The sequence below is a fragment of the Epinephelus fuscoguttatus genome, linkage group LG4 (assembly GCF_011397635.1).
Source record: "Epinephelus fuscoguttatus linkage group LG4, E.fuscoguttatus.final_Chr_v1".
NCBI lineage: Eukaryota > Metazoa > Chordata > Actinopteri > Perciformes > Serranidae > Epinephelus > Epinephelus fuscoguttatus.
In genome coordinates, this window is record NC_064755.1 from 4,053,207 (window position 1) to 4,067,053 (window position 13,847).

Consider the following 13,847-nt stretch of genomic DNA (forward strand, 5'->3'; position numbering starts at 1 on the left):
TCACAGTCACAGATAATTTTGTGGTGTTTGTTGTAACGTTACTAGACAAAAGCGGCTCACATCAGCTAACGTTACATTTAGCTTGCTTATAGTCTGAGTGGGAGGAAGTTTGCTGCATAGATCAGCCTCTCATTGGGCGGAACGAGCCACCCGCTGAAGTCCCGCCCTACCACCTCCAGTTGTGTAGCAGTTTTCAACCGTTTTCAACATGTCCTTTACTAACTTTTGCAGTGTTTGATCTTGCGGGGATGTAGCCATTTTTATGCCATGGTTCACATCCTGTAGGTGATATTTTTGTGGGCGTGTTACACCAAAACTTGTTTCCCCCCGGCAATATTTTTGCAAGCGCACTGTTGCTGTGGCACCGCCCAGAACGATTGTGATTGGTTGAAAGAAGTACAAGCAGCCGGGGCATTTTTTCTCCAATCTTAAAGTGAGAGTCGGCCCAGCCAGACCTTTCTTTTCTTGAGAAAGGTCTGGTGAGTGAGACTAGCTTGCTTATAACTTCCATGTCGTCATATATTGAAGTGAAACAATGTCTAACAAGTTGCGGTATATTCTCTAAATAAAAACAAAAATTACATACCTGTCGATTAGGAAAAGGGCTAACTCGGGATCAGTTTTAAAACCTTTCAGATCACTCAGCTCTCTCCACTTGGTGAATGCCCGACCGAGGTTTACACGTGTTTGGGCTCGAGCCCTATCACTGTCTCGTTTAGCCTTCTTCTGTTCTTCTGTTCTTTTTCTTTTAGATGGTGCTCCTTCTTTATCCGCCATGACATCGAAAGTACAACCAAGTACAACCAAGTCCTTATAGACTCTGTAAACGCGGCTCTTCTTCTTCTCTCAATTTATTGGTGGATCGCACACAACTTCCAGGTGCATACCACCACCTACTGTACAAGAATCAATCAATCAATTCAATCAATTTTATTTATAAAGCCCAATATCACAAATCACAATTTGCCTCATGGGGCTTTACAGCATACGATATCCCTCTGTCCTCAGGACCCTCGCTGCGGATAAGGAAAAACTCCCCCCCAAAAAAACCTTTAACAGGGAAAAATGAATGTGCAACATCATGTCATTTAGCCTGTTTCTTAAATCCTACTCGTGAACATGGCTCCTTCTTCTTCTATGGCTGCGGGCCGCTGCGGGTGTGCAGACTTACTTCTGCCTCCGGGTGCCGTATTCTGGTTTGCTGACTTCTGCTGTGTCCAGCCCGACCGAAACTACGCTAAATAGCTTCATTTATGGAGGGGGGCACTGACGGCCATGTTGGGAACCAGCGACTAAAAAACACATATTTCACATGGACTGTTTTGGCTGAATCCACTAACTGTGTCTTCTAATGTATGGTTGGCATTTAGAGGTTGTTTTCACACATGCTCTTAAGCCACTCTGTCTCCTTCTCTCTCAGAGCTGAAGGCAGTGTTACAGAGGTCACCCATCCGTTTCCGGGGCAACAGAGGGGACCTGCCCACCTGCACTGAAGATCCATCTAGTGGGGAGGAAGTACAAAGAGCTCAGAAGGGTGAGAGAGGTGTTTATCACTGTCTTAACTTCAATCTCTGATTATCATATCCTTTGATTCTGTTGTTCTTGTTGTTGATCTTTCTTTCTGCAATCTAAACACATCTGTCTGTATGTTCCTCATCCATCCAGCCACTGACACAGGGAAACAGACAACTGAACAAAAGAAGGAGGCCACTCAGAAGGAGGAGCTGAAGGCCGAGGGGGGAAGGACCGGCTGTGAAGGCACGTTAGCTGAAACCAAGCATCCCCCTCCAGCAGAAGAGGAAACCCCAGGCTCAGGATGTCCCTCCTCTGAAGCTCAGGCTCAACTAGAAACATCAGTACCCCGACTTGTCAGTCCAACTGCAGCCCTTGACAAAGCCCCTTCCATCCTGGAGAGGCCTCCGGCACTAACCCAAACCCTGGAGAGGCCCCCTGTAACACCCACATCTGAGAAGAAGAGCCCCAACACAGCCTCAGCTTTGCCCCAAACTCTAGAAAAACTGCTGGTGTCCCCACCACCCCAAGAAGAGACCCCCAGCACAATCCCAGCGGCATCTGAATCACCAGAAAACCCCCAATTGAGCTCTCTGTCCCACAAGAAGAAGAGCCCCGGCACAGTGCCACCCACAGTGGATGTGAGAAACAGCACACAGGAAAGAGGAGAGGCGGTCTCTAAACAGCACACAACGAAGGCAGAGCCAGCAGACCAAAGAACTGAGCCCCCTCTGTCTGAATAACACACACACTGACTTACCTGAGGAGAAAACGATGCACCTGGGATGGAGGGGAGTTAGGGGTCTGTGACATCATTGAGATCAGGAGCTGGGAGGGTAATGAGGTCCGAAAAGAGCATGAATGTTGTACCCTCCTGTAGAAAACAGCTGCTGTGTCCCAAGTCAGAGGTGTGGAAAGTCTGAGAACTAAGTGCAGAGTATGCAGCTGGTGCATATTTTTATTGCTAGCTGGCCGCTAACATCTGTGCATTTGTTATACTGGCTGTCAGAGGTGAATAAATACAGACTGCACAAACGGTTTTGTTGTGGTCTGAAAATAAATGTTCTTTTAAATGTTGTTGTTTTTTTTTTTTATCTCTATGAGTTGAGTACTGAATTGCAGCATCTGTTTCAGTTTGTGTGAGGCACGCATTATTGGTATCAATCTGACCACTGGGTTGCTATTGCAGTTGGTGCTTATTAAACAGCAAATGTACAGATGTCAGCTGTGGCTAGCTAGCAATATACCGTGTGTCTGCAGAGTGTGTCTTAGTGTGCTGACTGTCATCTAACTGATGTCAAAAATAGGAATTTTATTATAACTATATTCTCATCTCTGTGCAGCGATGAACTAGCACTGTAAAACTGCAGGTGAAGCAGTAACTTTTCACTCAAGTTGAAACATGTTGAACTCATTTAAAGGTCCAGTGTGTAGGATAAAGGGGATATATTGGCAGAAATGGAATATAAAATAATAGTTATGTTTACTTTACTGTGTATTCACCTGAAAATAAGAATAATTGTGTTTTCATTGATTTAGAATGAGCCATTTATAGAGATCACCATGTTGCACCGCAATGTTTCTACAGTTATCGTATCCTCATAGAATGGTTAGCATGATATCCTGCGACTCAGCGCCCCACGAATGACGTTACATTCTTAATGTACAGTTATGTAATTACATAAAGTTAAGAGGCAATCATTGTTACTGTGGTTAGGTTTAAGAGAAGAAACATGGTGAGGACATAACATAAAATGAGTTTACACAGTTCCGATCACCAGTCTCCTGGGGAAAGTCCAGTGTTTTGTGACATGTCTGCTGCCCCAACCTGCCTCCTCACAGACTGCCTGGGACCGCTTCCTTGTTTACTAGCATCAGCACATTGGTCACGTGATAGCAGCCTTCCAAAATATGTGGGTTATGCACAAATTACTGGCTCATGTAATAGCCCATAACAGAAAAACTTAACACCAGCTCTTGATAGGGCCATTCGTGCTTTACGTTTTTGCATTTTGGTGTTGGCCACCGTGGTTAGAAGCCCATCTGCGACCAGCAGCATCAGAGAAACACTGATTTGTATAGTCAGCACGTTTATGTGACATTAGAGAAAATCGATTTATTCTGTTATTCTGACTAAAACCCGACTTTTGAAATACTTTATTCAGTGTTTTTACCAGTAAAAAAAAAAAAAGGAATCCTAACCAGGATAACTTTCAGCTGGTTGAAATCTACAATCCTCACTGCCAAATGTTCCTAAATCCCCCTAAATCTTACACACTGCTCCTTTAACTTACTGTCTCAGTTCACGCCACTCAGGGTGAATCTGCATCCACTTGCACCTTTGCAGTGACTAATATGCAACTGTTTCATTCCCAACATTGGGGGTGAAACAGTTGCGCTGAGTCTGAACACACCTTTAAAACTCAGTATAGTTTATGCCTTTAAGAAGGCCTGAAATGGGACACAGCTAGCCACAGCTAAATGAATGAATTGACAGGAGCATCAGCTAGGTGGTTGTGAAATCTTTATTGTTCGCTCTCCACAAAAGGATGGCTCATTTAAAAAATGTGAGTGTAGTTCATTAACACATTAGGTTTCAACACATCATGTCAAAGACAACACATTTATATCACCTGCTTATACATGTTATCATTATGATTTGATAAGGGGTTACAAGGCCCACAATGTACTTTATGATTCTGTGATTCACTTTGCCTTCTTGATTTTTTCCAGAATATGACCGAGTTTCAGGAAAAAGACCTCTTCAGTTATATTGACACGTTTCATTGTGACTTAGACTTCGCTGATTTAGCTCATTTGCTCCCATTGATTTTTTAATTGGGGATTTTTTTTTTATGTTTAAATCATAATGACTCAAAATTTTGTTTGCATGATGTTTTAAATTCCACTTTTAAATCCCTCTTAATCATCTGCTTATTCCCCCCCCAATTGGCCTGATATTTGTATTGAATTGCCATTTTTGACTCTGACTTTTGTTAGCTTTGTGGGAGGGAGGTTTTTTGCCCCAAACCAGTCACTGTGACATCCATCCATTCAATGCTGTGTTAACATTAGCAAATATCAGTTAGGCTGTATTGATCTGTTTTGCAACATAACAGTCATGTTCATATAACTTCTTACTACTACTGAGGTCCTGCAGTTTATGTCACAGTCCCTAACAGCTGCCATACAAGAGGCAGAAATAAGCTTTTTGTCCTGTTAGCATAAACCGACTGCTGAGGAAGCTAGTTTTACATTAGATTAGTTTTTCACTATGCCAGACACTCATTGTGTAAACTGTAGAAGAAGAAGCACAGTACCAAATTCATATTTCAGTTACCTTGTTTCCTTTTTAATTAACATCAGTGAGATTTATAGATATCAAGAAATAAAAGTGCCATGCTCAGGGAGATAAAGTTACTTCATAAGAAGGGACCATAATGGGTTTTGTGAGCTCCAAAGAGTTCACAAGGCTTGATACCTTTATGCAGTGAGTTTGAAGTTAGGGTTTATTGTGCTCATACTATTTTTGGATGCATTTGCTCAATTTAGCTGTTTTCATTTCACATGATAACAAGAGAAATAGTATAGTTATCATAAAAAAATCTCTTTTTTAAAGTAAAGTTTCTTGTTATACCTTGACAATATCTTATATAAAAAAAAAAAAAAAAATTGTGAAAAACACCTTGTTATAACAGGAACCTTTTTATGTTATTACCTGATAATGATCAGTGTTTTTTTCTGGTATGGCTGCAATACGCTTCCATACTTACTGATCAATATACAGGTATTACAACATAATATTTTCATAGGTAACGTGCACTATGCTATCTATAGCCAAATGAAGCATGTAGCAGGATGTATGTATGTTTGTCATTTACTGACTAAGAAGCACATTGTGTGGGATGAAGTCATCAGGAGAAGGCACATCAGCAGCTGCACATATTTTTTCATAATGTAGTTTTTTTTCTCTTTTTCATTACTTCATCAGTGTACAGGAGGTTCATCTCCAAGTCGCTAGATTCAGCTGTGGGTATGTTTTGCTATTTTTAGGCATATAAACAGGTGTCCTTTGCATTGCTATATAAATGACACCCCAGATCCATTGCTTCCGTCACTGCAGGACCTCAGTAGTGCATAGTCCTTGTCCAGCAATACACTTTGAATACCATCTCCTCATGTACCAGAGAGGCCAACTGTAAAATTCAAGGTTTGTGAAAACCAACAGGTAGAACAGTATGAATACCTTTCCTTTGAGGAAATGCCTCCTGTTTAATGTTCTTATTTAAGAGTTGTTTTTTCAGGGTCCATTTACTAAAGTCTTGAAAGCTGCATCACTTTCATCCAGTCTGGTCACCGTGTTTGTTTAGATTCTGCCGATCATGGCACAGTTAAGGCGCATTTATACTTAACGTACAAAATAGATTTGTCCCTTTCAAATGTAAATGTCACTGCTCTCTTACTTCCATGTGTCCTGTATGATGGCATAGATACAGCCAAGAGATGGCACTAAAGGGCAGAGTCAAAACTTTTACGCAACAACAAACATGGTGATGTTGGAGGAGGTCGTTGGAGGAGGTTGTAATAATGTACCCATAAACAGAGGCAGTGTTGTAGAGAGTGGAGAACTGTGAGGCCATTAAAGGGATAGTGCACCCAAAAATGAAAATTCACCCATTATCTATTCACCCATATGCCGTGAACTACGTGAACTACTCCTTTAGGTGGAGTTGTGTTGCTACCCCCTCTCCCGTCGGATCTCTGCAAGCGATGTGAGGACTCTAAAACTTCACCTGAGCCTCCCTCAGCATGTGGGTGAGTGGATGATGGCTGAATTTTCATTTTTGGGTGCACTATCCTTTTAAATACACCTTTTAAAAAATGTCCTCATTGGGGCACCCAGTAGCTCAGTGGTCAGAGCGGTCATCCCATGTACAAAGGCATTGTTCTTGCTGTAGCATCCGCGGATTCGATTCCAGCCTGCAGCCCTTTTCAGCATGTCATCCCCGCTCTCTTCCTCTATCATGCTTAAGTCTGTCCTGTCAAATGAAGGCAAAGCCAAAAAATTGTCTTCACCAACTCCTACAGTTGTATTTCACTTGCTACACTGCCTCCACAATCACAGCTGGTACCGCTTTGTTTCACTCGTATCCATAGGGCTAATTTATGCTCAACGGTAAATATGGACACATATGGAGCCTATAGTCCACACTCTGCATTCATTTTGCCTGTATTTGTGCAAATTTTCTGAGAGCTTACTGATACAGACGAAAAGGAGCAGTAGCACTGGAGATTGTGAGGCAGTGTAGCAAAGTTCAAGCCAGATATGATTGTAGGAGTCAGTCAACAAATTGATTTAAATAATGGTGGAATGGAACCAATCAGTAATATAGTGAAAAGAATTTTCTGTTCACATGTCGGGATGTAGATCATGGCTGCACAGACCACCACCTACAAGGCATAATATTATGACCTCCTCCACCGTCACCTTGTTTGTCGTTGTCTGAAACTTTGACTCTGCTCCCTCTAGTGGCATCTGTTGGCTGTATTTATGCCATCATAAAGGACACATAGCAGTGGCATTTACAACGTTTGAAAACAGACGCATCTATTTTCGTACATAAATGGAGAATAAATGAGCCTTCCGCTTTCAGAAAATTTGCATGAATATGGATGAAATGAACGCAGAATACGGACAGAAGGTTCTAGCCATGTTCATATATGTGTCCAACGTTGAGCAAAATTAGCCTTTAGGCGATTATTCCAACTGAAGTTATACTCACAAAGGCTTTGACTGGCTCATTTTTTATCCAGTAGGGGAAACATCCAATCAGGAAAAGCCTTTGAATTGGTCACTTAAATTTTAAATTTGGGTGGCAATTTGGAGGTTTGGAACCAGACTAAGATTAAGCTACATAAAGCTTAAGGTTTTGCTGTAATTAGATATTTATAGATTTTTCGAACAATACCTCCCATATTTTCTTACAAATTCTGCAATAACTTTAGAGAGGTGAGGTGGCTCCCAGTATCTTGGGAAAAAAAATACAATTAAAGATATTAGCCCAATTTCTCACAATTTGTTTACAAAGAAAATGATGTCAAATCCATTTCCTTTACACAATGTCTTGGTCCCATCATGTTATCCAGGTGAAAAAAATATCTCTTGCCTTGTTAAGATGTTTTCATATTAAACCTTTTAGAATCTCCAGATTAACACATGGGACACTAAAGCTCTGCATGTTTCTGCATATTTCTGTGGAATCGCTTCAGTGTGTGACATTGAGATCAGTTCAGGTTCAGTCATTTCATTACACAACCCACGCGTGTAATAACCATATCCATCATGTCACAGGAGAACCAGATAAGATCCTCATAAAAGACCAATATATGATCAGATATTGTAAGATAGCAACAGAGTGTAATCAGTCTATCAAACTCTCAGGGTGGCTGTGGAGAATGGTGTGTGTTTTGTAAGACCTCAGTTCAGCTCCCTGTGGTGTCAGCGACCTGAGCCTCCATCTCAGCCCAAGGGAGAATTTATTTTCTACCGTCATGTTTATCTTTGCCTTGCACGCACAGAATATGTACAAAATTACATAAAGCAAACAAAAAAGTTATGAACAGAGTGTAAATCCATAACTATACTTGTTAATTATTAAAATTATGAGTTGTGTCATAATTTTGTACTCTCTTTTTTTATTTTGGGTGTGTTATTTAATATCTTGTGTCTCTTTGGGGAAGCTTTGTCAAGTCTGAGAAAATAATTGTGATGATGTCATAATGATGTCAGCAGGGTTACATTCACTTTAAAAACAAAAAACCTGCATTACAAAACTGGGGAAATGTTATTGTCAAGAGTCTTGGAGGTTTCTCCATGTGGATATATATGTTCAACATTGGAAGAAAAAAAAAATCTAAAGCAGTGGCTCCCAACTGAGTTCAGATTTTTCATTAGTCATTGTCAGTTCAAGGTCCACACAGTTTTATATATTCAGCGTCATTCTTGGGTTTGGTCATGTTGTCCAGTTAGTTTGCTGTCTCTGTCAAATAGTTGTCCATTAGTCACTTACGCTACAGCAGGAAACTGATACTTCAAAATAAAAGCTCTGTGACCGAAATTGACTGTACTTCAGAAGTGGTTTTTTTTTTGTTGTTGTTGTTGTTTTGGTTTTTTTTACAAACTTAACACATCCGTGAACCACTGTAGCCTGTTAAGAAAGGACCAGTTGGGAACCACTGATCTTAAGGCCATCCATCCATCCATCCATCCATCCATCCATCCATCCATCTATTATCATCCACGTATGTAGGTGTGGATCGAGGGGGCAGCAGGCTAAGCAAGGCATTCCAAACACCCCTTTCCCCAGCAACATTTTCCAGCTCCTCCTGGGGGATCCTCAGGCCTTCCCAAGCCAGATGAGATCCAGTGTCTTCTGGGTCTACCCCAAGATCTTCCACCAGTTGAACATGCTCAGATACCTCTAAAGGGAGGTGCCCAGGAGACATCCTGTTCAGGTACCCAGACCACCTCAGCTGTCCCCTTTCAACACAAAGAAGCAGTGGCTCTACTCCGAACTCCATCCAGATTTCTGAGCACGTCACCATATCTCTAAGGCTGAGCCCAGCCACCCTGCAGAGGAAACTCATTTTGGCTGCTAGTATCATTCTTCCTATCACTACCCAAAGTTTGTCACCACAGGTGAGGGTTGGAGCATAGATTGACTGGTAAATCAAGAGCTTTGCCTTCCAACAAAGGACCGACACAATGCCTGCAGCACTGTTGATGCTGCACCGATCTGCCGGTCTATCTCACGCTCCATTTTACCCTCATCGTTATACTTAAACTCTTTTACTTGGGGCAGTATCTCACTCCCAAACCAGAGGGTGCAATCCACTGTTTTTCAGCAGAGAACCATGTGCTCAAACTTGGAGGTTCTGACTCTCATCCCGACCACTTCACACCTTGCTGCAGTGCACGCTGGAGGTGATGGAATAATGAAGCCATGAAATCCCTCAAGAGACTGGTATTGACCCATCTGAAGGACATCACAAGCACCTCACGTGACCGTGCAGTTTGCCCGCTAGGAAAACAGGTCAGTGGATGATGCAGTCAACGGCACTACATCCTGCAATACCTTGACTCTCTGGGGACATATACAAGGATCCAGTTTGTGGCCGTCATCTTGGCGTTCAACACTAGCATCCCAGACATCCTTTACACTGAATCCAGCTCACTATCCCAGCTTCCACCGGTTGGTGGATCATAAACCTGTAAGCAGCAAGTTAAGCTGAGGAAAATCACTTCCAGCATCTGGACCATCTGCACTGGTGCGCCCCAGTGTTGTGTGCTCTCCCCACTGCTCTTCTCCCTCCACACCAATGATTGCACCTCAGGAGACCAGTCTGTCACAAACTCCTGAAGTTTGCAGACAACACAGCAGTCATCTGCTTCATCCCCCACTGAACAACACTGTTTCTGCTGTGGCATCCTTCACATTTCTGAGGTCAACCATCCCTCAGGACATAAATTGGAGAACCAACACTGACACTATCAGGAAAAAAAGTCAAAGTCAAGATCATGTCGACAAGAAAACGTCCAGAATTTTTTTTTTACTGCAAAGTGGCAATTATTATCTTGGAGGAGATCATTGCACTTGGTTGACTATTTTTCTATGATCTTAGATGTAAATATTGCATGTTTCTTTCCGATAAAACACATTTTTGACTTGTGAATGAGGCAATGGAATTTCTTGGAATAATGAAAAAATACTGGCTATCATGTCCGCCTGGCACAAACCACATGTTTTGGACAGCTGTGAAGTGACAGAATGTCCCAGCATCATGGTTCTTATATTGCCAGATTCCAGAGAGTCTCCCCTCTTCATATATGGCAGAATATGTCAACTTCCAACTTGCTATGATGAGATACATGTAAAAATGTAAGAATTTAGTAACATGGATTTGTTTTTTTCATTGATATAAAAATTAATATAATTGACAACTGACAGATGAAGAGAAGCACTTCCTGCTAAAGAATAAGTGGTTCAAACATAATTATAAATACCCACAAACAAAGTTTGGTGAAAGGCAATTTCGCTATAGTATGAAGTGGGAAGAGAAACGTGATAAGATGGGATTAATCTAATATGATGTGTGTAGTTCTTTATAGATGTAGCCTCTTAATTTGGCTGTCAAAGTACACCAGATTGAAGGCTTTTGATATATAATTGACAAAAATTTCTGATCCCCCCACGTGCACCACGACTAAATGACCTCAGTATTTCAAAAATCCTGCGTACGGCCCTGACCTCACTCTCAATGTCATCTACAAAACATACCCTCCCAATCTGGCAGTTTAAGCTGCAAACATTTCCCAGCTCTCCTTCTACCTTGTCAGTGCAGCTGCTGCCCTGCATCAGTATTGCTGCCTGCTCTATCAGCTCAACCTCCACCCTAGCACCTGCAGGATTCGGCTAAAGGGGGAACATATTTGATCATTGCTCCTCATGTAAACATGTTTGCAGGGAGAGGTGAGGCCAAAATCTGGATACTAAATTCAAACTATGTTCTGCCATTGAAATAAACATTTCAAAGGTTAGCTGTCTGACTGAAGTACACTTGTAAACCATTCCATGCTCAAACATGGTGTTTGTTATGACCAATTCATGACTAGGACAGTAGTCCAATAACAAAACATTGCCCAGGTTATGATGCCAGTTGTCAGCTTGCCAGGCCCCAACCTTTGCTTTCCGCCAAGTTTACACTGCACTTGACCCCAATACCCATCCCTGCAAGGTGTGGGTCCAATTGGTGGCAGCTTCATGAAGACTTTTCAGGCAATGCCTGGCCAAACCCCATGGGTCAAGGCCTGACACCACAAGCGAGCTTCCCTACCAGGTCTGGCTCCAGGAGTGGGCCTTTATTCTCTTTTCCAGGCAAGGTGCAACATCTCCTCTCTGGTTGACTCATGTAGACTGTTCAGACTTGACAATATAAACATTCTGCATGGGTCTCTTTGTATTTCCTGCTGGTATGTTTGTCAATGCAGTAGTTCACAGGAAGTAAACGGTTACAAAAGCTGTTGCTCTAGAAACAGAATAGCAATGAAATGGTCTATTGGGTTTTTGAATCACTCTCAGTATGGGCCCTTCCCTCAGACCACTTTGCTCAGACCCTACCAGAATCTACTGCCCCTGACAACACAACTCTCAGGACCACAGGGACATACAAACCTCTCCATCACATTAAGGTGGTGATTCTTGGAGGATAATCTAAAGCACAGATTTACCTAATTTTGCATTGACTTTAGCTGAGCACAGCCAGGCCCCAAGAGGATAAGCCACTTTGACTCTAATGACCCTGTTACCTTTCTCCTACACACTACATATTTAGCCCCACTACTGGTGTAATCCTCACTTGATGTTTCTTAGAGTAACAGATGAGTCAGAGGCTTCTGGCACAGTGGGTACTGTAGGTAACATGGCCCATGTAGAAAATAGCTGTAAATTCTCACATTTGTCTTCATATTCTTTCTGCTCGTTTTCACTCACAATATTAGTTTTAGTCACAGCATGTTCCACACAACACAATTCCCCTTGTTTTAATCTTAACTATGCTCCATTTCTGTCATACCTCCCACTGGGATTATTATAGTTCCAGTTTTTGAGCTTGTCGTGTCAAAGAGCAGCCAGGCAGCTCCCAGTTGGTGGCCTAGAGCTGGGCTCATGTTAAATACTGTACAGTAGGATGATACTGAAAGACAAGACCGCTGCAGGCCTAGGACACAGCGTACAGATGGAAATACACTCTGTGTTGATATATGAGATTGTCCTTGGACTTCATCTTCAACTAGACTTAAAGCCTGTCAGCAGAATCCAACACATCTACTTCAACTGGGCATAACAAGGGAGAGTAAAGCAACACTTTGTCCAACTCAACATAACATGGGTATGTTGTAGAGTTTTTGGCCCACTGTCAACCAAAACAACCATTACATCCTGCACTAATGACGTAGTCCTTGTCGGGGACGCATCAGAACACATTCCACATAAGATATGTGGTCAAATGTGTCCCAGACCACCTTGGCAAGTGGTTTGAGTGATCGTATCACAATGTGTTTTGGTGGCCATTTAGATTTATATTTAGCGCTGTCCACTTATTATCAGATCACCAAAAATGCATGTTAGTACCAGGTCTAAACAGGGCCCTAGTCACACATTATTATCTGGCCTGGATATGAGCTGCAGTTAAAGGAGAAGAGGACTGATTGAAGTTGTGACTTCACAGTAGAGAAGGAACGTCTCACCATTAAAACTTCTAACCAAGCTTAAGTATTGTCCATTGTGCAGGGCATTCACATTTTCAACAGACTATGCACTGAATTAAATGTCACAAGCCAAGTAAACAAGCCACACAGGGGGTTATCAGCATCTCAGTGAAGCAGGTTCAGTCATCTTGCTGACAGCACATGCAGATTCAAGCTGGAACTTAGCTTTCAAGAGGCTGGTAAGAGGATAACTGGGATACCATAGGATGGGATCAAGGCTGACTACTGTACAGTAATTAACCCTCTGTTTCTGCTCAGCTCTATTTTTAGGGAACAGCAGGGAACAAAACAGTCATGTGGGAGGAGATGGGGAGGGAGGGAAAGGAAGCAGCAGACAGGTGCTAAAACTTAATTAAAAACTCTCTCTCCTCTGCTGTTCTCATCACCTGATTTGAAAATGTGTCCAAGCGAAGCATCTTTCAGTGTTCTTGCAGACTCATGCTCCTGTTTTAGATGTATTTGGTCATAGAGATTATGGACACCAAGGGTTGGATCTGACCTGAGGGCACAATCTCGACATGCAGGCATTAATTCAATTTTATTGAATACACTTTATTTGAATGTGCTATGGTACAGCCTGTGTGTTGTATACAAATGTACTTTGTTCAGTCACAAAAACACCTATACATAGGATTTATATCTTGTTGTCTGCAGGGACAGAGTAGCGGACAATATACATCAACTTGCATGAGCAATAATACAGCAGCAATCACTGTGTATGTGACTGTAGTTGTTGCTCAAAAGTTTCAATGGCAACCAGTAAAACAGACTTGAGGCCTGTCTATCAGTGGCTTGCAGTCTCTGCTCTTGCAGACATTCCATGATGCCAGTGAACACGTCACAGTATGTACGACTGAGGCCCTCGAGGGCTAAGTCAAGTCCAGAGGGTGGACATTTGGATTCAGCTAAACTGTCAGTGGTTCTCACTACAACCAAAACACTGATGATGTTTTATCCAGATTAGCACAATAACTGCACCAAAAATAACACATCAGACAACTCTGCCATT

At 42.1% G+C, this 13,847-nt stretch overlaps 1 protein-coding gene across 2 annotated transcripts in view; it reads left to right on the plus strand.

Annotated features, from left to right (window-relative positions):
• Positions 1 to 8,610, plus strand: part of carmil2 (capping protein regulator and myosin 1 linker 2) — a 108,496-nt gene extending 99,886 nt beyond the window's left edge. Inside the window, exons 40-41 of one of the 2 annotated variants that reach the window (XM_049574393.1) lie at positions 1,421 to 1,543; positions 1,666 to 8,610. In XM_049574393.1, coding sequence (XP_049430350.1) covers positions 1,421 to 1,543; positions 1,666 to 2,255 — 713 coding nt within the window. In that variant the 3' untranslated portion in view covers positions 2,256 to 8,610. The remainder of the gene's footprint in view (positions 1 to 1,420; positions 1,544 to 1,665) is intronic. The other variant, XM_049574394.1, reaches the window with a different exon arrangement.
• The last annotated feature ends 5,237 nt before the right edge of the window (positions 8,611 to 13,847 follow it).